This window comes from Copadichromis virginalis, linkage group LG20, assembly GCF_057382275.1.
Source record: "Copadichromis virginalis isolate Kocher_CV1m ecotype Utaka linkage group LG20, C_Virginalis_male_GT1.1, whole genome shotgun sequence".
Lineage (NCBI taxonomy): Eukaryota > Metazoa > Chordata > Actinopteri > Cichliformes > Cichlidae > Copadichromis > Copadichromis virginalis.
This window is the reverse complement of record NC_140637.1, coordinates 10,559,839-10,584,384: the sequence shown is the minus strand read 5'-3', so window position 1 is coordinate 10,584,384 and position 24,546 is coordinate 10,559,839. Positions and strand designations below refer to the sequence as shown.

The 24,546-nt window shown below is 39.5% G+C and overlaps 2 protein-coding genes across 6 annotated transcripts in view; both read right to left on the bottom strand.

The window, feature by feature from the left end:
• Positions 1-1,879: 1,879 nt before the first annotated feature.
• On the bottom strand, positions 1,880-18,096 carry nadka (NAD kinase a). 5 transcript variants are annotated; one of them, XM_085442732.1, is made up of 12 exons: positions 18,042-18,096; positions 16,407-16,583; positions 13,426-13,509; positions 5,812-5,941; positions 5,586-5,694; positions 5,397-5,482; positions 5,213-5,315; positions 4,926-5,068; positions 4,327-4,426; positions 2,997-3,154; positions 2,727-2,809; positions 1,880-2,318 (listed from the first exon to the last, which is right to left on the bottom strand). In XM_085442732.1, exons 1-12 carry the CDS (start codon positions 18,074-18,076, stop codon positions 2,171-2,173), a joined length of 1,356 nt encoding a protein of 451 aa, XP_085298858.1. In that variant the 5' UTR covers positions 18,077-18,096; the 3' UTR covers positions 1,880-2,170. The 5 variants fall into 5 exon arrangements, with proteins under 5 accessions (XP_085298858.1, XP_085298859.1, XP_085298860.1 ...); XM_085442733.1 differs by lacking the exon at positions 18,042-18,096 and adding an exon at positions 17,894-18,035; XM_085442734.1 differs by lacking the exon at positions 18,042-18,096 and adding an exon at positions 17,594-17,887.
• Positions 18,097-20,966: 2,870 nt separating this feature from the next.
• gnb1a (guanine nucleotide binding protein (G protein), beta polypeptide 1a) overlaps positions 20,967-24,546 on the bottom strand; it is a 32,931-nt gene continuing 29,351 nt past the window's right edge. The window contains exons 10-11 of the mRNA XM_085442752.1: positions 23,436-23,551; positions 20,967-23,285 (exon numbers count right to left, since the gene is read on the bottom strand). Of these exons, the coding sequence (XP_085298878.1) occupies positions 23,445-23,551 (107 nt within the window). The 3' untranslated portion in view covers positions 20,967-23,285; positions 23,436-23,444. The remainder of the gene's footprint in view (positions 23,286-23,435; positions 23,552-24,546) is intronic.

The following is a 24,546-nucleotide window of genomic DNA, read 5'->3' as shown; positions in this document are numbered from 1 at the left end:
CACTTTGAGAGTTGACAATGCTTCACAGAAGGGTCGTCAAAGCCTGGTTATCTTACTGAACTTCGCGTGTGTGTTTTTAAACTGAGATTAAACAGTTCAGACCAACATTTGAAATAATTCTGCCACCGTCCACGTCAGAAATGACATTTTTCACTTTGTCCTGGAATGCATTTCAAGAGATATTTAACTCAGTTTGTACTTCTGTCCAATGACACCGTGCTAGAAATTCAGTTGGATGAGCAGAACTACTAAAAGCAGATTGGTCTTCATCAGTGAAACAGAATTTACAACCAAAGAATGTAAAAGAAAAAGTACTAAATAGATTTATTATCCATTAGTAATACATTAGAAACTGTTAATAAACACATGAACTTTACAAAATACATCTTATTCAAACATTACATTTATATACATACTCAAAGGTTTAAGGAATAATTAGCTGTTAGTGCTCGGGTGGTTTTTGTTTAGCGTTACAGATGAAAGCTATTCATCTTTTCACCCTGACACAGTTTGTTGAGCCAATTCACAACACATATATATTAACTTCCGGGCACTAAGCCCGAACAGACATGTAAGGCAGGCCACCTCAAAGTAATCACGAAAGGCAGCACAGGGGTAAACTGATAAGAACAGATCCAAAGTCTCACACACAGACCATTAAACCACCCACAGCCCACAGACATTGGTCTATAAAATATACTATGGCTTAAAGCACATTTTAAAAAGCAGACTTTAAAAATACAAAGTATGAAATACGAAGACTTCCAATCTGTGTTCTCTTAGCCTGGAATGGATACCGCCTCCTAGTGTTCACCCCGTGGTTGATAGTAGAGATATTACACAATGTAATAAATGACACAAACGAGTGACAATCAAGTGCTGTGAACAGCGCAGACAAACAGTCACAATGTGGTAACAATGAGAATGCACAAAAACACAAATCTGTGATTTTTGTTTTTGTTTTTAAAGTGTGGTGTAAACCTTGAAAAATATTACTTCTTTACATGAATGATACCAGTGTTTAAGGCACAGTCTGTAATGTTGTGTTGCTAGGTAGATGTACTTTAAATCTGCTCCTCCATGAGACGCAACTAAAAAAAACCTCTAAAAACAACATTTGCCTTTCATTGATAGCATTACATCCATATTTTTTTTTTTTACCAGAGTTGGATCTTTCCTGGAAGGTGCAACTCTGCCGTCACCCCCACAGAGAGCTAGTTTTTACCCTGCCATCTGATTAAAAAGTGCTACGACACATCTGATAACCACCATCTGATAACCACAACTGACCTTTAAGTTTCAGTACAAGATCACTTCAAGTGTTGCATTTCCTTTTCATTTTTAGTCAAAACACTTTGTTAACAAGCTGAAGTTTCAACTTCAAGAAAGGAGAGGTTTTCACAGCATTCAGATCCTGGAGTAATAGTGGAACCAAACTCCATTCAAAAATCCATCGTTTTAAAAGTCTTACACACCGAACGTCCAGTGGGAACATTTGGGAAATTGTATTAATGCTTCAAAGTTCACAAAGAAAAATTTTTTTTATTTGGTTTAATTTTCTTTAACTAATGCTTTTAAAAATGCTCATTTGTTTTTATTTATTAAAGTCATATTTTGAATTTTAAGGGCATGTCGCAGCGTCCACATTTCAGCCAATTGCAGTCGTTACAGGAGCTTAGCTTTTTACTGTCGTGAACGAAATGTTTACCAAAAAACAAGAATGATGAAACAGTATTTTAGAAAGTAGGACTTAGTATTAGTTGTTTGTTTGTTTTTTTAATTAAAAGGAACTTGAATGCTTGTCCTTATTTTCTATCATATATGCACAGTGGTACACTGGTAGAGCTTCAAACTGCTCAGTCATTTCACTGACATTTATGATGTCAGTGAGAACAGACAATCCCTAACCTTCTGTTTACAAAGCGCAGCCAATCAAAAGAAAGCTGTCTTCATGAGGGGGTGGGGGAACTAAAACTGTTGCCATGAAGGTGGATGAAATGAGGGGCTGTAGCAACCTCGTTTTACTGAAAACTATTATAACAGATTTTTTTATTTTTTTGAAGAGAGTTTGGTGAGACCTATCCGTAAAAGATGGAAAAAAAAGAAAAAAAAATGGCACAGAGAACGGTCAAGCTAAAACCAAGACTTTAAGGAGACCCCGAAGAAGGCCTCAGAATTCCTCATCCTCTGAGCTGAGGTAGTTCTGCTTCTTCCTCACGTTCCAGTGTAAGCACTGGGCCAGGCTCTCGAACCAGTCATTAACCGGGTCCCGGAAGCAGATCGATGGAACGGGGAAGCAGGAAGTGGTGATGGTAATACTGGAGCAAGAATTGAAATGGGAAAAAAATAAATAAATAAATGAAAGGAGTTGTACTTTTTAAGGACTGAACAAGGAAAGAAAATGTTCATTGTTTGCAGTCTCAACAAAAGAGGTGTTGTCTTCAAACTTCCTTATATAAAAAAAAAAAGAAGAAGAAAACAGCAGGCATTTACTGAGGAATCCTGGCAGCTCTCTTCCAATAACCAGAAAGCTGATTATGTTTTTGCTGAGTTACATAAAGGAAGAAGCTGGATCGGACTCAGGAGACACTCATGGACTCAAGCCCATTAAGGCAGGTTGATAAGGTTACATAACAAAGCCTTTAAGTGTTGAGGCAGCTGCAGGGGCGTTAAACTTATCAAGTGTGTGTCTATGTCTATATCATGGCCTCGGCATCCAGACTAACCTGTCCCCGTGGCAGATCTCTTGTCTCTTTCGTCCATCAAACGACACCCATGCTGTGTTTCTGGCGTCACATGAGAGCATTATCTGAGAGGCAACGCAGAAAAAAAATGCAGAAGTCACAGAAAGAACATGCTTCATCTTTTGTGTGTGTGGCGTTACCGCTCAGATTCAAACGAGATCTACTTGTAAGACTTGCCTGTTTCTTGTTAAAACAAATAAATAATAGCAAATGCACGTGATGAATGAGCTTTTTTGGCAAGTTCGCCAGTACCTTGAGCTCCACCCCGGCCGGCACCACGATTGGTCTGAAGGAGAGAGAGTGCGGGCAGATGGGGGTGATCATGATGGCTGGGACGTTGGGATGGATCATGGAAGCTCCTGCTGCCACTGCGTACGCTGTGCTGCCTGTGGGTGTGGAGACTATCACACCTGAGTGGACAGAGATGCAAAAGCACATTTTCACTGAAGCCCAGGTACTTAATGCACTGAGCCATCAAAAGAGTGTAACGAAGGGCAAAGTTCAGCCTGCATCTCTGACTGACCGTCACCCCTTAGTAATTCTTGTGCAGAAGAAGAACTTTGTGCAGAAGCTTCTAGACATTTTTCTTCCTAAAATAAAAAAGCCAAACCTTTGCAGTGACTCATGGATATCCTGAACACTTAAGAGTCCCAGAGAGCAGCCATTTGGCTTTTCTACCTTTAAAACCCACCATTTCTAATTCCATTGTTTTCATTCAAATTCTGTTGTTTTCATTCAAATTCCGTTGTTTTCATTCAAATTCCATTGTTTTCATTCAAATTCCATTGTTTTCATTCAAATTCCATTGTTTTCATTCAAATTCTGTTGTTTTCATTCAAATTCTGTTGTTTTCATTCAAATTCTGTTGTTTTCATTCAAATTCTGTTGTTTTCATTCAAATTCCGTTGTTTTCATTCAAATTCCGTTGTTTTCATTCAAATTCCGTTGTTTTGATTCAAATTCCATTGTTTTCATTCAAATTCCATTGTTTTCATTCAAATTCCATTGTTTTCATTCAAATTCTGTTGTTTTCATTCAAATTCTGTTGTTTTCATTCAAATTCCATTGTTTTCATTCAAATTCCATTGTTTTCATTCAAATTCCATTGTTTTCATTCAAATTCCATTGTTTTCATTCAAATTCTGTTGTTTTCATTCAAATTCTGTTGTTTTCATTCAAATTCTGTTGTTTTCATTCAAATTCCATTGTTTTCATTCAAATTCCATTGTTTTCATTCAAATTCTGTTGTTTTCATTCAAATTCTGTTGTTTTCATTCAAATTCCATTGTTTTCATTCAAATTCTGTTGTTTTCATTCAAATTCCATTGTTTTCATTCAAATTCCATTGTTTTCATTCAAATTCCATTGTTTTCATTCAAATTCCATTGTTTTCATTCAAATTCTGTTGTTTTCATTCAAATTCCGTTGTTTTCATTCAAATTCCGTTGTTTTCATTCTAATAAGCACATAGTGAAGCAAAACTGTTGTTAGCCTTATCAGCACGCAGCACTGATCTGATTTCACTGTCAGCACGCCCTGATTCTGGACGGCCTCGAAGTCTCCGCGCTCTCATGCCACTCACCATCTCCCTGCACCGTAGTAATGAGGTGTCCATCCAAGAACAGGTCTACGTTAGAGAGATAGGAGGAGGGTCCTCGGTCCACCACCACCTCATTCAGTACCTGCAGATTTGTGGGAGGGAGGAGAAAAAAACAAAAAGAAAAAAAAAACAAAAAACACAATTCACACATCAAACGATTTTCAATTTGCCACAACCCCCATGTCTGCTGATATGATGTCACCCACTCGCACCACATTGTTGGATTTGTGCCAGTACAAATATTTGTCAGAAGCCATTAACCTCATACGTGCGGTCAGAGCTACATTTCGCTAATGACTCAGTTTGCTCCTGCCGCTCTTTAAACAGCAGGTTAACAGCCTGCAGGCGCCTTCTTTGAAGACGGCTGAGTCAGGACGAGCAAACTGCATTAGCGAGCCGTTTTGACCTATTTTTAGCGCGGGCTGAGGCTGCGAGGGGAGCTGGACCCTGCAGTTATGTGACAAAAACTTTTATCGGAGAACCAGAAGCTCTAACCTACAGGGGACAATCGTCTGTGAATCTGCATTCTGCAGCAGGAACAGTTTGAATGTCTATGTCCCAATGCGAGGTGGACACATTACCTGATACTGCATGGCTTTGCGGCTACTTTCAATGTCCCCGTTGGTCAAAATGATCCCCTTTTCGTCCACCCTGGACTTCTTTTCCCAGTTCTCTTTGAGCACCCGCACTTTCAAGCGACTTCTTAAGACAATGGCAGCGTTACCTGCAATCAGTACAAATGCTTTAAGCTTCCTTTACGGAAAATAACACACAAAAACTTTCAGCTACGCAAAAAGAATGGAAAGATTTGTACAAGTAGGTCATACAAACATGGAGGCTGAAAGACCAGTTAGAAAACATTCATTACCTTCAATAATTTGGTTGACCTGAGACTGGTAGTTTTCAAATTTGAATGGGGTCAGAAAGCCCAGGGAACCCAGGTGGAAGGACATGACTGGTGGAACGCTCTCCTACGATGGGAGGAGACGGTTATGTTTACAGCAGCAAAAGCAAAAACGCACAGAGTGCGGCGTGGGCAACCGGCTGAATACCTGGAAGAGCGAAGATGCGTACAGCAAAGTTCCATCTCCACCGAGACAGATTATAAAGTCTACACGGTTGGAGATGTCATCGAGATCTAAGAGATATGTAGACAACAGCTCATTTAAATCTCTTATTTTAAAAAAAGAAAAGTTAATAACACTTCATGTAACTGGATCAGAGATGACTGGTGTCCCTACCTTCTCTGAAAGTGCAGAATTTCTTTGTAACGGCCGCAAAGTTTTCATCGCCTGAAATGGCTGGGTCCCCCAGAACTTTCTTTTCCACGTAAACAATCATGCTTTTCACCTAAATGACACACGACAATCGAGAGCCTGTTATTTTTACTGGACATGCGGTATAACATTAACACTCAGCAGCTTCCCACCAACAAACGCTGCCCCCCGCCCTTCAGTTTGTGGTTACCTCGGTGAGGAACCTGCAGAGCTCTTTGAAAGGCTGTAGCAGACTGGCATCTTGGATCTTCTTGATGACAAGGACACTTTTTGGTGGTTTGTTCCACGTCAGCCTCTGGCTGGCGGGATCCTGAATGTGCCTGAACAAAGAAACAGGTCCGAACAAAGACATCGTCACTTGGTGCAAAACGGCACCGAGCTGCATCACCGGCTTACGTAAAGGGCCTGGGACGTGAGCACCGAGATCTTAGTCAACACATCTTGTATCAGCTAACTGAAAATTCCTCTTGTTCATCGCCACCAAGGCTGCTCAGAACCTATCCAATTAGACATGTCGGCTTACTGTCTAGCTCTGCTGCCACACACTTGTGAATCTGTCTGCAGGGTTCTGACTCAACCCCATGATCATCTCGGTTATTAAAATCCTTACAAAACTGCAAAATATGCAAGAAAAAACAAACAAACATCTGATTAAAACGTTGAAGTAGAAACTAACAGGACGGATGAAACTCTCACAGGTTAAAAAGAGATAAGTCTGCTGACCTGAGTTAGTTACAGCTCTGCCATACATATTAGGAACTTAATGACTCTAGAATCAGCTGATTCTAGTTTCTGTACAAGCAGTTCCTATGCAAGAAGCTGGTTTTACAGCCCTGGAAATATATGCAATTAAAGTTACAGGAGTGAAAAGTCAGAAATTATTCAGGCTCCGTCACCAGTAGCATAACTGCACAGTCAAACATACTCATTATTTTTTATTTATTTATTTATTTTAAAAACACACTTTCATATAAGAGCTTTTTAAAATCCTTCCTTATTGATTTTAATCAAACCGCATCTACACATTTCAGTAAATCCTTTAATAAACGTTTGGATCAAACCACTAAAGCCACTTAAAATGCATGATACAATAGGAGTATTATGCACCGACCCAGCATTAGCTTTGAAACAAAATGAACATTAATTATCTTAGCATCAGCATGACTTTTTGTGGGGTGTTGAGCCTCGTTACAGTCAGGTGGCTAAATTACCGAGAGGAATAGATTTTCACAGAACAACTTCTCCCTTATCTGTTATCAATAAAACTTCAACATTTCAATTTCAGCTGTAGAACGAGCATAGACCTCAGGAATGAAATAAAATCATGTGGCTATCCTGGTGCAAAAACTTCCAAAACTACTCATGACAAGACTTCAGCGCATTCATGGATACAGTTGGACATGCAAACACATACAAAAATGAATAATTATTAAGTAATGCATTAACCTACATGAGTATTTCTGTGAAATCAGCACTGAATGTGTGGGTGACCACAGGAATCAGACAAAGTACCAAATCATATCTGTGGTGCTGAAGTTGTTCCATCAGCCTGTAACGGTTCTTCCCTCCGTGAGTGTGTTGAGACCTTACATCTCTACATATAGTTTACAGCTTTCTGTCAACAGCAAATGCACATGACCTGCTATTTTTTTTTAATGCTAAAAATTTGGAAGTTGCAGCAACAACCACACTGACCCGCTTTTTCACTTCTTCTGAATCAATGTCACAGGAATCAACGCAATAGATTGACTCAACATCCTTAAAGCTTTAATCCTCACCCGAGGACATATTACATGCTTCTAAAACAGCTGCCACACTGTTAAAGCAACACACTCCTACTAACCCCATATGATAAAACAGTGACCAGTGTTTAAAACCCCCCCCCCCAAAAAAACCCCCACAGCAAACACACCTACGAAACTCCCACCATAACAGATGAAAAAGCAATGACACATTCAGTTCCCCTTTCTTTAAAAAACAAAAAAACCCTAAAATGACGTAAAGACAAAATACCCCCAAACTCAAAATTAGAACAATCACAGATTACTTACAAAGGCTGTGAGGGCTGGTACATTCTTTAAAACAAGAGGACTAGTTACATGTAGTAAAACATTTCGAATGATTTGGCTCTGACTGACCTGAACACACACACACGTGTCCAAACATCTAAAACTGAGCAGTGCAGGCCTGCTTTCAAACACAATCACATGAGACAAAAGCAAAACTTCATTAGCATTTGAAGCAGCGACAAGCTGTGATCCATTCATGGACAGTTTCTCCTCTGACCACCTCAAAGCATGCTCAGCCTGACCTTCCCCTTTCAATCAGTAAGCCCGGCACACATAAACAACAACTTTTAAATGTTTATTTTTGTTACCGAGCCGCAAAAATAAAGTGGAATTCTCTGTCTAAACTTAAGAAGCAGTTTAATATTACCTACACTGCAGGTCACTGGAGTGCAACTCTCTGAACATCTGTCTGGCAGCGGTGGCATGCCAGTTAATATTTCACCTACTGAACATGTTCTCTCTGTTGAGAAAGACACAGAAGATGCTAGAAAGCCTTCTCACCATTTCCAGACCCTGTTCTCGCTGTGGCTCGCAGGAGCGTCCTGCAGTACACACTGGTTGAACTTCATAACTGTACACATGTAACGGAGATGCTGCTTCAGGATGACTCAGCTGGAGAACGGGGCTCTGTCGTCGTAGCCCTTTCTGACAAAACAGTTCATTCCGCTTCTAACTACTTCCTTGAAAGCTGCACATTATAGCAGCTGAATCAGTTTGCTTCCTGAAGTCCAGTCGCGAGTCAGCCACCGGCAGTCTGAGAGGCTGGAAGTGTCTCCATGCGCTGAAAACAACTAACAACAACAAGCAGCAACGCCACCCCTGCTGATGGATCGTCCGTGGCTATATTTGGCCCAGCGAGGACTTAACACTAAACCTTCCTGTTGCATTCTGCTGCTGAATCAGACCTCTCACTCATCTTAAAGTTGACTTCATCGCAGACTCCGCCCACTCTGCTGTACTGAACCCGCCCATTTCTGGGAAGGACCTTCCTTGTCAGACAGGTGTGATTATCTCAAACACTGAAACCACGCCGGTACAACTCGGACCTGGTACAATGCAATGAAAGGCCTCTTAGACCAATGGGCATGACAGATGACTAATGTGATCTGTCAGCTTAAGAAAGGAAACAATCAAACACATCAACAGAGCTTTTGTTAGGAAATTATGCAATTCTGGGTTATGGTATTACACCAGGATCTATTTGAACTTCCTCATGCTCTACGGTAAGCAGAGAGAGACTTAAACAATATGGACTTTATTGAGAGGATAAACATTATAGCATAAAAATCACATTTCACACATGATATAATGGGAACCTACAGTGTGACTGTAACAGGAAACACAAATAAGTCACAAACCAAATAAGAAGTTGCCTTCAGACATTAGCTGTCCTTAGTCTCCCCGCTGACATTTTCACATCAGTGTACATTTATATAATTAGAAAAAACTGAGCTGAGTCAAAGTTTATGAATAGTACCTGCTGTAAAATATTTTTGGGGCATTTCTGGGAGTCCTTTAGAAAGTGATCATCCTCAATCTTCCACTAAAACCTAACATTACAGTAAATTTCTATGAAGCAAACAAACAAAAAACCCAACTAATTTGAACTCTTCTTATTCTCTGCACGCTTAATTTAGCCTGTTTTTGCAACAGATGCCCTTCCTGACAACCCTAAATGGATTTGTGTCTCCTCCCAAAATCACAAATGTGTAAATCACTACACCTGTTCACTGGTATGCTAGTAATGCACACTCTGTTTCTTATCTCTGCTTGTGTGAACTGCTCACGCTTGGTGCATCTCATTGGGCTTTACCTCAAAATAATATATTAAACATATTGTCACTACCATTGGGCCACTCTGGATAATTAAGTAGTTTTGATCACAAGGAATTAAACGTACTTGTAGATTTAATAAAAGGCCAGGTTTAATTTGGTTCAATTAAATCTCTACTTAGTGGGAAAAAAATTAACATAAGTTCTGATTATGTTTTAGCACATGTAGGCATGACATAAGCACTCTGTGTGCATTCAGCGGTACTTCGGATTTGACTACAGTTGCCTCAGCTCTCGTCTTTCAAGTGGAAGTCAACAAAGCAATGAGGCACAACACAGAACAAAGGGAGTAGCATGGCTGGTCTTCAGAACAATGCACTGTGAAGTTTTCAGGGTGTATTTAGGGTGTCGGGTATCAATGTGGCCACATGTGTCTGCAGTTCCCCGAAACAAGCCGACAATGAGTGAAACAAGGCTGCATCCATCTGCTTTGAGCACTCACAGCCTCACCCTTCCACAGAGTGTGATAAGAGGCGAGTTTCCAGTTAGGAAGGTCTAAACTGGTGCTGCTTTACCTTTAATCACATTTCCTTCTTCCTACTGCCCTAAAGCATAGCACCTACTGGTCACAGCAGCTGAGGGTCCACAGTAGGTGCAAACATTACACTTGTAAACACTGAATATGTGAAACCAGGTTATCCTGAAAAGAACTACAGTGCAGCCTTTGGAATAAAGATAGTCTGGTTTTGCTACTTTTAACCTGTCGAGCAGCTTTAAGGGAGCTAATCTGCCTGAACAAACGCAGACACTTATGTGATTGATCGAGTCAAGAGATCAACAGTTTGAATGTCAAGACTTTCCTAACTGCAGCACGATGCGTGATCTAGGGCACAATCAAATAAGGTGACTCGTGTATATGACAGTGATGCCACAGTGACTGTAAGAAACAAGTAGTGCTGACACCTTGAACAACATTATCAAAATATGTTGGATTGCATGCAATCTTTTATGCAGAGAAACTATTGGATTCCTGTACATGAAAGTTGAAAAGGTGATTCCTTTGCAAATTGGTGAGCATCCAAGATTTGAGGAAACTTTGGCTTTTTAAAAAAATGTATCAACAAAAAAAATGACCAAGAGACTGACAGCAGAAAAGATGGACGTAACCACGGCGACATCACCCAATCTGAAGCCGTGACATGATCGGTCCTGCCGCCTTCATCTTTGGTTGCAAACAACAGGATGTGACAAAAAGGGGCAGGAATGACCACAAAGCTCCTACGCTTATTCGCTAATGGTTTGTGAGTGATCACCTTTTGGCCAGTGAGTGTGTAGATAACACTATTTTGAAACATAATGACAAGGATTTACAACAAACAGACTTCCTCTCTTTTTTTTTTTCTTTTTTTTTTTGTAAATTGAGTGGGACGTTAAAGTGACCGAGCCCATAAACTCGCTAGGAAAGCGTTATGTTTTCCCACAGACGTCTATAGGACCACAAAGGTTTTTGCAGCCACAGCTATGACCATTTTTTGACCTTCAGGTAGAATGCAGGTTTAAGACATTTACACTCTGGCTGCTTTTTTTTTTTTTTTTTTAATTACGGTTTATGCTTGTGTCCATGAAACCAGCCATTACCACAGGAACATAAGAAGAAAAAAAAGAAAAGCATGCTGTTGCAAGTTGTGTTACTAAATAGTCAATTAAAATAATTTTTAATGTTTATGGAGGCTCAGAAAGACACAACGGTCAAACGGTAACAGCTTAAACATAGTGAAAGTGTCACATAGCCAAGTAATTATAAAGTTCAGCAATGTGAAAGGGACCCATAACGCTTCTCTTATTCTGGGTATTTTGCTCAACACACAGGACACAAAGAACAGTGAGGCTGTTTTCAGCCACACGAGAAGAACTGAACAGAAATCGTTGTTGATATGCTCAATCTAAACAGTTGTAAAAGTCATTATTCGAACCTTCACGTTCCCTTCTTTCTATTTGACAACGCAACACAGCGTTCTTCGATGCTACACGTTATGTTTAAAGGTAGATGCGCAGCAGGACACTCACTTATCATCCAGACACGGCAACCAAGAAATTTATGAGGCCAAACAATCAAACACTCTTAAGTAGTCAAGGCACATGACCTTAAACCTCAAATAAAGCATGGAGTGATCTGAGGTTAAAATTAAAATAAAATAAAAGAATTTAAAAAAAAGAATTTCTCAAACCTGCAGCTAGTCTGCACTTTTTGCTTTTCTAAATTTGCATTTCACAGCACACTAAACCCAGGGTGCCTCTGACAGATTTGTCAGACAGATTCAAAAAAAGGAAAGCAGATGCGCTGATGTGATCCAATGTGTGATTATCACGAAGCACCCAACAGACTCATAAACACTAATAACCAAGGTCTGTTTAGAATGAAATCACTGATGACAAATTAATAAATGCCAACACAACAATGAAGAATGATGTTAGTGTAATGCTAAAGCTCATTTTGGATTCAAGGTTCCACTTTAAGCACTGAAACCGGCTGATAAAGACTAGACGTGAAGTACCAAACGATGTGCAACATGCTGCGTTTACACTTGGAAGTTACAAAAGAGGAAATTGGCACATTTACATGGAAGACTTGTTCTCATAAACTGATTATTTTAAAGAAGTGAATGATAATGATTTTTAAGCTGTGTTAACTAGTTTTACAGCAAAATTGCACTGGAGTTCAGAAACAATGGAGCATGTCAGTCATGACGCCGACACATGCTTAACAGTATTTTTTCTACACTTGTTTCCTCATCCTGGCGTGTCCTGCACAATGTGGACGGCTGATCAAGTTACTGATTAGTTAGTATGCACATGGTCTTCAATCTTGTGCAGAACATTTAGCTAATCATTGTTAAAGGCGTTGGCTAAAAAAAAAAATATATATATTCGGCACATTGGAGTATGTGCTGCACGTGCACGCGTTCAACGACCTGAGCTCTGAGGAATTTACCTGCTTTTGAAGATCAGCATGAAAACAGCCTCAGAGCATCAAACTCAGCTCAGGCTTTATTCTAGATTTAAAGTAAAACCTGACTCGAAACATGGAAACCTAAAGTGACTGTGTATTAGCAGTCAGCTGTATTAGCCCTGCTTTGCTTGTGTTAAATCTGTCTTAAAGGATTAAAAACAGTTCTACTCTTTCATTTATTTATTTTTTTTAACTGAACAGAAATGCATTTCTGTTTTTTGTTTAAAAAACAAAAACAGAAAAAAAAAATGCTTTTTTTAAGTGTAGAGTAGATCTATATGGGTCATTTAAAAAAAGAAAAGAGATCAAACAATAACTGAAATGAATGTGTACTTTATGACACTATGGTGTTGCTTTTATTATCAATACTGAGCCCACAGCACTTCCTTAGTGACAATCACTTATTTCAGATTATTTTTCTTTGTGCCAGAAAAACAGACTCTGCTGCTAGCTTTAACTAGGCCTTAAAATCGTCCAGATCTGAAAGGACTTGCAAAAGTTCAGATGGCACAAGTCTCACCGTGATGCTAAAAAGCTCCTTTATAGCCTTTAACGCTAATTTGACTGCAGCATTTAGACCCATTGTGCTACGAAAACTACACAAGACTGACATGCTAGATTAGCGTCAAAGTTAACTACAGGATTGCATAACTGAAGGTAAAAGAACTGGTCCAAAAGTTGACCACTCATGTCCTTATTTGCAATAGCCAATAAGGACATTAGCAACACTGCTCTTTTCTCTGCTCCAAAACCCTTTACAGGCCCAACCGGATTTCAAAGCAATGACACGATGCTTTGTTGTACAGGTGGGTTTTAGTGATGCAAAGACACACTAAACTCACTACTGTTCACTGTACAATGACTCACACTGAAACTAAAGCTTAGGAATGACTTCCAAAGGTGGACAACAATAAAAAAAATAAATAAAAAAAACTCTCCCTGTTTGACTTACATTACTGCATGTGGGTTCTGGAGCATGCATGCCTTGGGGCCGAATGTCGTCACAGGGCTCGGTCCATGAAGTGATTGAGTCCTCCTAAAAGACAGGATAAAAAAATAAAAAAAAAAACATTCACATGTAAACACAGCAAGTAGTTGGGCAAGAACGCAAATGAAGACTCCAAGGCATTTTAAAATGATCTCATCTTACTCGAACTGCGCATAAGTTGACCCCACAACCTCTTCTACTGTCATCTGTTCGTTTACAGGAAACTGGAAGCTGAGCTCAAGACCAGACGATGTCACTCACCCTTTGATGCCGATGCTAGTCTCTAGAAATTCCCAAGTTACCAACTCTTTTTCTCAAAGTTTTCACCAAACAAATTACACTTTTAATTTCAGTTTTCAAGACAAAAAAAAGAAGAAAAAAAAAAGGGGAAGCGAAACAAAGGCTGTTGGAGACGTCTACAAAACAGAAGCGGAAGTTCAGAATTTACAGAATTCACAAATCAGCCGATATTTGCTTATTTTGTGTCTACTTAGCTTCGACACACCACTAGAGTCTCTATTTGTGTCACTGCGTCGATCTGGAAACCTTTCATTTGATAGGTGAAAGTGTAAACTGTGGCGCTACAGCCCAGTGCTTGAAATGTTCTTTGTTCAGATTTAGACTTTTTTGGGGCGTCTGTTTGTCGTAGGTGCAGTGTTAACAGTGCATCGGTGAAATTAAGCCCGACAAGCTGTTTTATAAGCCTTACTTATCCACTTACTTACTCTGGAGCTCACAGAAATCTGCTTTCTGCGCAGTGGAAAAAATGAAAATCTTAAGCACCTGTCTGTATTAGGCTTTGTTAACGCATTGTGACTGGAGTGTGGGGTCAAAAGGTCAGCGGTGGCATTCACTGACGGCGCAAACGCAGCCTTCATGCTGAATCACTCAATCAAATCCTCTTAGCCGTCTCACTCTGCGAATGCACCATCTGCCGTTTACGCGCTCTTAAAGCTGCACTGAACGATATTTTCATACAAACATGTAAAGAAACTAACGCGCAACGCCAGAGCCGCTGCTCACACTGACAAAAGCACTGACAGTTATCACCAAGTCTGCAACTCTACAGAGTCTGTTGCTGCTCTTGTTTCGCTCACTGCTTTGGTATTTGTCAGAACGCCAAAAAACTGGAGTCCAATGGGATGATGTGGAGAAAAGGCAAATGTTTTAAAGTGACAGCAGTTCGATCAACGATAAGCAGTCGTGAGCTTGTTTTAGGGTCATTTTTCCCCTCCAGTGGAGAAAAAACAAAAAGTAATGCAACTTTAAGACTTTTACATTCGCCAAATGGGCAAAGGAAAAGAGAGAAGAGAAATAAAAAGATGAAGCTCTGACACTAAAGTACAAAAACAGAGTAAAGCTGTGTGTACTTTGGATTTGTGGTGGTAGTAACCAGAGAGCATAAAAGTAAATGGCATTTAGTGACTTCAAGCAACTATGGGCAAAAAGACTGCTCAGGTCAGTCTCAGGTGAGAGACTGACGAGACTACCAATGAGACTTAAGTATATCGTTGATTGACATGTGACCAAACATAAGGCCAGGGGGACAGAATTGGCCTGGAAGGCTTTGGAAGATGCTTTACAGCTTTTCCTACTGACAAAGACCTCCACATGACCACTCATACCACACCAAACTAGTTAAGTGTTAGATAAACAATTAAATAATAGAAAGGTTCTCTATTATAGAAATCTATTTTTTTTTATAGTGGGTCCAAAAAAAATTCTGTGAATTAACCAAACCCGAGACTTGCTGCTAAAACTGTACTTGACCTCTGACTAAATGTTTAGTTAAAGGGCAGTTTCACTGGTCCGGCCCACTTGAGATCTAAATGAGCTGTATCTGACCCACGATGTAAAATGAGTTTGACATCCTTGCATTAGACGGTCACCTAGGTTACCAGAGCCTACAACGTCCCCAAGCAACCAGCTGTGTACGTAAGCTTTACTTCTGCGTAACTTCTCGAGCAATCTGAGAATGTATCAATATTTCAGTCCAGCACTGGATCACAGTGCAGGTGGAGTCACAACATTTTTTTAAAACTACTCCAACAGAAGATATTGTATTGCGTTGTATTAGTAAAATAATACACAGATATCAAACTGTGATCCGCTTATCGTAAGCTCTGGTCTTATTGTAAGCTTTTAACTAAACTCACGTTAGTTACTTTTCAGCCAAGGAGGTCCACTTCACTTTTTGCTTTGCTACAATGAAAAGGGTCCTTTCCCAATTAGGATAAATTCCTCCTAAATCTTAATGCTTCTGAAAAAACAACAACCTTGCAACATGAACAGTTAGCAAACCAAAGAGGTGAAGTCAGATACCCACACAAATCCATTTCACAAAAGTCTCAGCTGCTGCAACTGTGATTGTGTCTCAACATTTTCCAATCTGCTTACAAGGTGGTAGCGCAGTAATGCAATCAGGTTAACCGATTGCATTACTGGACTATAGTCATGGCAACATGGACCATTTTAAAAAAAAGAAAAAAACATCTGGATGTTTCAGGCTGAACACTTGGCATCGTTACATGTAGCGGGCCTCTTCGTGGCTGTTTGTATCTGTGTATGTGTGTGACAGAGTTACTGCAAATTTAGTGAGAAGTAATGAATTAATATCTTGACCTTTATAGCAACGCTCTGTATGAAAGTGAGCTGACCAACTGGACAACAACTTAAAGCATATTGTAAATCCAGCAAGCCCTGGTTTGTTTGCTTAAAGGTTAGTCTGCACCAGGGTCACGTCTCTGATAAGCAGGAGGTTTTGACCAGTGAATCAGCAATTTTTCACTCACACTCACACGACCATAACCCTAAGGAAAGATAAAAACGAGGGGTTGAAGTTATAAGTAATACTGTTCTTCTGACTTTGCACTTTAAACATGGCTCATTACCACCTTAAAAAAAAAAAGATAAAATCAAGTTTCATGTGTGGACAACTGCTTTACCTGTATTCAAAGGAGGTGCTGGCTGAGGAAGTGCTCAAGCTGCGGACTTTTCTGTTTCTTCGAGTCAGGTTGCGGGCAGGCACCTCCCCTCCATCACAGGTGGAGCAGGAGTATGGGGCAGATTCCACTCGCACGTCCTTTCCGCCCTCCATCTCACACAGCCAGGCTGGAGGTAAACTGACATGACACAGCAATCTTTCATGAGTAGAGCGATCAGGTGTCACGCAAAGTGTGACACCTGATCTGTATCTGTATAATATACAGGATATAAACTGCGACAAAGGAATGAAAACTAAGTGACAATAAATGCTGGGCGATGACGCACAACTGTGTGAGGCTGGTCGAAGATGATTTTCAAAGCCTTTTGTTCAAGTTATTTTGAATGTGGGAAAAATACAACAGTATGTATGTTTCTCACAATCGGCTCAGAATCAAAAGAAATGTGCCAATTTATGTATTCATCCCCACTGACACCCAAAGAAAATGATCACACAAAAGAGCTGCTGAAATAACATTTAATCGCAGCCTTAACAGATACAGGGACTATAGCATAAGAACTTAAAAATAGACTATAGCTAGTAATATTTACCTAGTGAAAGAGCTGGCAAAGTTGCACACATAAAATATATTTGTTCTTCAATTGCTAAATGCCAATTTTTTTAATTTGCGCCCTCTCCCCTCAATCACACTCCTCCCATGAGGTGCATCAACAGCAATGAGTTTGTCCTGATCTGCTCACTCTGTTCATTAACACCCTAGCAACCATTAATCAGCTCAGCTGGCAGAAACAACCCCGGCTCAGTGTATTGGCTGCATGCGCCAAACTTCATGTAATAAAACCAGCTTTTGTACTGATGGTCCAAAAGAGGCAAAAACTTACAGAACATCATTCCAACTATTATATACATAAAGAAAACACGAGCGAGTCTACAGCTCTGGTCACATAAAATCTACTGACGCGCTCAAATATTTCTATTCATTTTATTTTATTTTATTTTACTTCTATCGATCTTACAGATTACATCTCCCAGTAACCGGCGTTCACCAAATTACATAAGGGTTAATATGCACTCTTTTCTAAGTCGATATTAAATTGAAATAAAAGTTTTTGTCCAAACAGTAAAAACTTCAAGTTAAGCCAAAATTAAGCTTCAACTAAATTATATTGGCTAAAGTTTTTTCCTTACCGTCAGCCAGCTAGAGAAAAAGATGCAACCTAGCTTACACAGGTTAATGTTTATTTTGCGCTTAACAGCCTCGTCTTCGCTCTCTTTGTGATTTATCACTTTTCTAATGGTCGAACTGTCCCGTGTGGTCTACAACAGGACCTCCACCGACTTGCCTGACTATATAAACGGATGAATGGTGGCGACCACAGATATATCACCGGTTAGGCAACTGAGCTAGTTCCCAAGCTAAGCTAGCAGTTAGCCGTCCTGATCACAGAGCGTCACATCATCCAGCTGCACGGCTACCTATTTACTCACAACGTCACGGGAGACGACGCAAATCTGGCGCGCGGCAAAATCCCGCAGGATCAGAACTTCACCATTATTATTCGCTTTGATAATAATATAGTTACACCATCTCACTACTCAGGAATCAACAATCGCCTCGCAACTTCCTCATACTGACCAGCCAATCACGGGCTCCCTCTGCGCCGACGTCATATTGGACTACCACTCCAGGCTACAGCACCACAGGTTATATATACAGCATTCAGATTATATCACAGGACCAAACTACATTGTAGGTAAAAAATTATACGGCAAAGACATAAAGTTATAGCTGCTGCATGAATTAAGGGATTATTTTGGATTAATGATTCCACTATAGCCTCCAGGTTTAAATTTCTATCACCCCTCTTAATGATTAAACCGCAAAATAACCTTTATTCCGCTTTATTCTGTTTCTTTCCATTAAACAGTACTGTGCGGGAAAAAAAATCCCTCATTTCTTTTATATTTTCCTTACAAGGGACTAGACTCTCCTTGTCATTTTTGAAAATGGTCTTTAGCAATGGTTCTGGTCTTTCATGGTTTTTCTTTGGGCATTGCTTTTTTACTCATTTTCCAGTCCGAGTACCTCACCATTTTGACAGATGCTGATTTTTTGTTTTGTTTTTTAGCCATTTAACATTCATATAGTCATTCAGCAATAAAAAAAAGCTACCTTACTTGAGGGATGTACCAGGTGATTCTCAATTAGCTATTATATGAAAAGTTAACATGCAGCATGGTGTGCATGGTGTCTTTAAAAGAACATAGGAAAGTGGACAAGTGGGAGAGAAATGATAATCCTTCAGCAAATGAACAGTGTCTAAAAGTTGTGTCTTTAACAAATAGAAAAATCCAATCTGGCAAAGGAGAAATGGTCTCGGTGGAAGGGTGGCTGTTAAGAATCCATTATTAAGGAAGTGAAACTGGGAGAAAAGACTTGATACAGAACAGAACAAAAGCCAGCCAACATCCAAACCAAAGCTTTGAATGTGCGTCAAGAATCCCATAGAATTCAGCCTATTCCTGAAGATTACTTAAAGAAATTACAAAAACGTATAATATTGACTTTCAAGCTCATTAGAATTGTACAAACTCCGGTTTTGCCTTATTTCCGTGTATGTTTGAAACATGTTTCAAAAATCGCTGCACCCATTTCCCATTTTCTTAGAAAAATATGAAGAAATGAGGTGTGGCTCAAGACTTTTGCACAAAAACAAAAAATAAAGAATACTGTGGCAATTGTTACACACTTCAGTGTGCTTCAGTCAATCAGTACAACTTTACAGAGGTGGGAAATAACGGAGTACAAATACTAGAATTCACATTACTTTACCTAACTTTATGTTACTTAGGTTTAACATGTTTGAGGGAAGTTTTTATTTCCATCAAACATCATTGAGCCTAAATGGAGGGAACAATAACACAGAAAAGACAATGCTGTTGGTGTAGCCATCACCGGAGCTTATCACATATGCAGAGATAAAATACAAAAAACAACAACATATTATTTATGCATCATTCACAGCACTATACTTACCAGTGGCTAAAGTGGAGCCTGTGTTGTACTTCAGGATCTAGTTCGCACTACAGAGACACATGCTGCAGCAGGTCATTTCAAATGCAACATTTCTAACAGCTGGACAGATATCAGCACACACACAAGCCGTTTGTATGCAGTTTGACTCACGGTGTGTTGCCAGCTAAAGGTTCAGCTGCTGCATTTCCCAGGGAGCGAAAAGAAAGAAGCAAAGAAACCTCAGAGATGGAGAAAGATAAGAAAGACAGGATGGGAGGCAGAAGAAACGTTAGATTTAAAGGTAAGAACTGCTCAGTGACACCAGATTTAAAGATCATCATTTTAATCACATATTGGGTCCGTATATGATGGTAAGTTATGGTGTATAGCCTACTGTGTGTTATTCGAAGACTGAGCAGCTTAGTGCATATAAAGAGGTTGGCTCGCTGTACTGTGGTGAATTTAAAGTAAAGCACTGCTTTGGACTTAACACCACAGTGACTGTAGTGTTCATGGTCAGAGATTACATCAAGGGTACATCAAGTGTAGCAGAGATGAATTTAGATGTAAGCGATTAAGCTTCGATTCATTTACTGAATCTTTATACCAGCTGTGTGCTGTGTAGTAAAAAGACAGTATAAACAGTATACCATGGAAATCAGCCAAGACAGCTTGTGAAACATTTGCTTTAATTCAGCTGTGTAAATCCACAAAGCAGTAAACCTCAGCAGCAACACACTTCAGCTGATCACAGCCTGTACACAAAGAAAATGCTGGAGATTACAACAGAAATTATTGTGGGGTGTGATTTTTTTCCCCCCACCCTGAGCCACTACTTCCGATTTTAGATCCCCCCCTCCTCCCACGACTCTAGTAACAGGAAATACAGCGAATTTGAAAAAACAAAGCTCTTAAAAAAAGTGATTTTACCCAAGAGGCTGAATCAGTACATTTTGATGTAGTGGTTTTTTTTATCTTTATTTTTGCCACTTGTTTATCAAGTTCTACATGTCATCAGAAAGACCAGACTTGGTAATTTCTTTGGAGTTGTTACAGATGTGCTGACCATCTAGAAGGAAAGCTACTTGCTCATGGTCATGCATTCTCTGCCACATCCACACAAAATAATCTGTATTTGTATTTCAGATGTCTGCCCAGTAGAGGGCAGTAAACATCAAGGATTATTACCAAAGCATGTACATCATTAGAAAGGACTCTGATCATCCATCGGTGAAGCAGGGATCAGCAAGTGTGAGAATATACCGAGTAAGCAATATGCAAACTGCTAACACTGAGGGAAATGCTCTTTAGCAAGGCACGCCAGTTAAGATCGGCGTGTATAATTACGCTGATGTTTTCAGCAAGCGTGGACACGTATGCTGCTGTTACTCAAGCTGGGAAGTCAGTCTGCAATTTCATTTTTAGTCTTCACACTCAGAGTGGCACTACAAGAAGGTGCCTTTACACTCATTGTAAGTGCTGATGAACAAAAAGAGTTAAGTGAGTGCGTTAATGACTGTACAGAAGAGGCAGGCTGATTCAACAGTGGATAAGAAATTGTTTATTGACTTGAACATAATTACAAGGAAACCAAACAGTCTGCAACATTCTAGCTTCAGTGGGAAATGCTCTAAGTGAATCACACTCAACACAGTAGGTCATCTCAAACTGCTTTTTATTACATCTTAAATAACAGTACATTTTAATATAGTTTCTATCTTGCATCCAGCTTTCGGTTGTACACTGACTGACTTTAAAATTAAATACAAAAGGTGAAAAGGGAACAGTGGGGGTGCAGAGCTCTACAGTTATTTGATAGAGAAAGAGAGAAAAAGGAAAGGGAATTTAATTAATTTGTAATATTTTTTTTATTTTGTTTTATTTTTTGCCAACTCCAGGCCTAACGCACAATTACAGCACATTTTTTTTGTACAGAATGTCGCAGAGAAAAAAAACAGAATGGAAAAAATGTCACTACTGCTAAAGAAAGAGCGTTTGTTTACAAGAAGGGAACAACAGAAACTTCTGCCATTCAGATGCTGCAAGATTTTTTTTTCCCGTTTTTTTTTTTATTAAAGGACAGAAAAAACCTGTTATAAAATGTTTTCCTTTGTAAATGGAATTTCGTTTGCTACAGAAGGAATGAAAATTTTATTTTGTTCCATTGGAGATTGTGTATGTTTACGTGAATGAATGTACGTATGCATGTGTGTACAATTTAAACACTTACATTACTTTAATTTTTGTGGAATCCCTCCCAAGTATGGACCAAGTAACCGTTAATGTCGCAGGGTTTGCTTCTCGAGTGCATAGCTTTGACATTTTAGTTGAATCGTGTATGCACGGAGTAGCCAAAAACAAAGAGGAAAAAAAAAAAAGGAAAAAAGGAAAAAGAAAAATATAAATACCATCGTATTGATATATTCAACAGGTTATTTTCTCAAAGAAAAACATCAAAAGGACTTAATTTCATATGCACCTTTTAAGCAATTCTACAGCATGCGATTCTAAGAGATAACCCACCCATGGCAGACAACCAAAAAAATTTTTTTTTCGTTTTTAACTTAAAAAGTTTCAATATCATTATTTTCAAACATTGATTTATACAACATGTCATTCACAGAGTAGTAACTGCATTTCCAAGCACGGAATGGGCACCTCTGTTAAAAGAGAAAACGTCCGGATTGCAACCGGGCTAAAGTGGAGGTACTCTCTACCTGACCAAATCACATCACCGGTCCCAACCACGGGCAACAGAAACCAGGGGAAAAACAAAGGATAAGGAGGGGAGGGCATGAACAGAAAACAAACCAAAACAAAACGAGGGGCAGGGTGGATTATGATCTGATGGGTTAATCTTTATTCTACATTGTTGCCAGACAAAAAGGTGTAAGAATGGTTAAAATGTTTGGGTTTCTTTTTTTGTTGTTGTTGTTGTTTTCCGTTTTAAAAACGAGCATTCGTCATCATAAACAGCATGTGCTTGGTTAATTAACTTTTTTTCCTTTAGACAGTATATATGCAAAGTTTAATTTTTGTGCAAACAGATTTGTGGACTACACTGGGGTGTGGTGTGGGACAAACAAACAAACAAACAAAAAAAAAAAAAACCCAAACAAAAGACAGTAAAAGTATTACGGGGCTAAATATACAGAAGGGCCAGAAGTGGCTTTGAGGACTCCCTGTTGAAGCTGAATTCTCTCGCTTTGTTCTCCGGTGGGATAAAGCTGGATTTAAAATGACGCGATCTGGAGATTCTTTTATTTTTCCCAACTTAAAAACATTCTCTAAAAATGTGTAAAGACTAGGAAATAAAAGCTTTGATCCTCATTTTAAACATTAACTGACAGTTCACTGATCTACCTCTTCAACTAAACAGAAAAACAAAACAAAGAAACAAAAATAAACATGGTCAAAAAGCTATCAAAAGTTAGATCACTGCCATGTAATAACCTTCACTCAGACCTGTGCATAATGAGGACGCAGGACACATTTCGCTTGGTGATGGTGGTGGTGGCAGCGGTGGTAGGGTTTTTGTATTTTCAGTTATAACAATACCAGACCATGGTCGTAGGAGGAATGCACAATTTTCCCCTCAGTTCCACTCTGAAAGCACTAAATTCCCCAAGCTTTTTTTTTTTCCTTTCTTTTTTTGTAGCTTAATGAGTGACAGACAATTGTGCTCTTTTAAATGAGAAGGAGACAGAGAGAGAGAGAGAGAGAATTTTTGCCCTTGATAGTTTTTTGGAGGGGGTGTTTGGAGTCAGTATCATGGTGTGTTTTCGAAAAGATTGGATATGCAATAAAATTGAACATCGTGATGTTGGAATGGTCTTCCACTCAACTTTGGAGTCCGGATGCCATCTGGAAAAAACAAACATTTTATCGTTATTATTCTGCAAAGTTACTGACTGTGCACAAAACTAAAATCATTTAAGCCGGTGCCTGCAGTTTCAATCTAAACCCCCAGATGGCAGTAAAGATGAACTCTGAGGCGCTGGTGCTAACACCTACCTTCAGACTCTAGTTCCAGATCTTGAGGAAGCTGTCCCAGGACCCTGTTGCCACTGCCATGCCATCGTCAGTCACACCCAAGCAGCTCACCCGGTTATCATGACCGGCCAGGACACCTGCCAAGACAGCAGAGGATGAGACAAGGCACCAAACCTGCTCTGTCTGACGGGTACTGCAGGCTAACATAGACTCGAGAATAAAGATGCAGGTTTGGAAACTGATTACATGATGAAAAGGTGAAAGAGGGCAAGATGAAACTTGTTTTAAACCATAAAGTGCAGAGTAGGCTATAAACCAGTTAGTAAAGGCTGATGCTGACCCAATATACTGATAATCAATACTCCATACACCAGTGGATCGATATATTTAAAAAAAGAAAAATTGTCTGCTAAGATGTTGGCTCACTCAATAGATCCCACTATGCAGTCAATAGATCAAGTATGCAGTCAATAGATCAAGTATTCATGCCTCCATGGGGGCTCTTCACTACTCGAACAGGGGATGATTCTCCTCTCTCAGCTGCTTACTATTGGCCTTGGGCTACAGTTTGGCTTCAGATCTTTAATGGGGAAATATTACTCCACAAAGTATTCACATAAAGCCAAACATGCTTAACCAAGACTGCAGATACACATCGATACAGACATATGATACACTAATAACAAACATGTTACACGTTGCACATTTGGCTACAAAATATTTATTCCCACTCTGCTTAAACTCGTCAGGTTTCACAGGGACAATGTGCAAGTGCAATTAGACCAGATTAGCATCTACCTTCACAAGTAAAGCATTGCGCAGGAGTAGTGCATTTATGCTGGTTTGCACCAATAGTGTTAGGTTTAATAGTCAAAGTCATTTCTAATAGGCATTTTAATACACTCTCTTCCTAGTTTCCCCAGAACGGCCTTATGATAGTGTCTCCCTTTATAGCAGCTCCTCAACAGTGTCTGCAGGCTATAAGGTTATTTGGTAGCTTGAACATATCCATCATTCCCTGACAACTACCACACAGTGAACGCTTCACCGCCATGTTGACAGAACTAAAACCCTCAGAATAGATGCAGCTGTATAAGCTGTAAGACAAATGCTACTTTTAATGCAACACAAC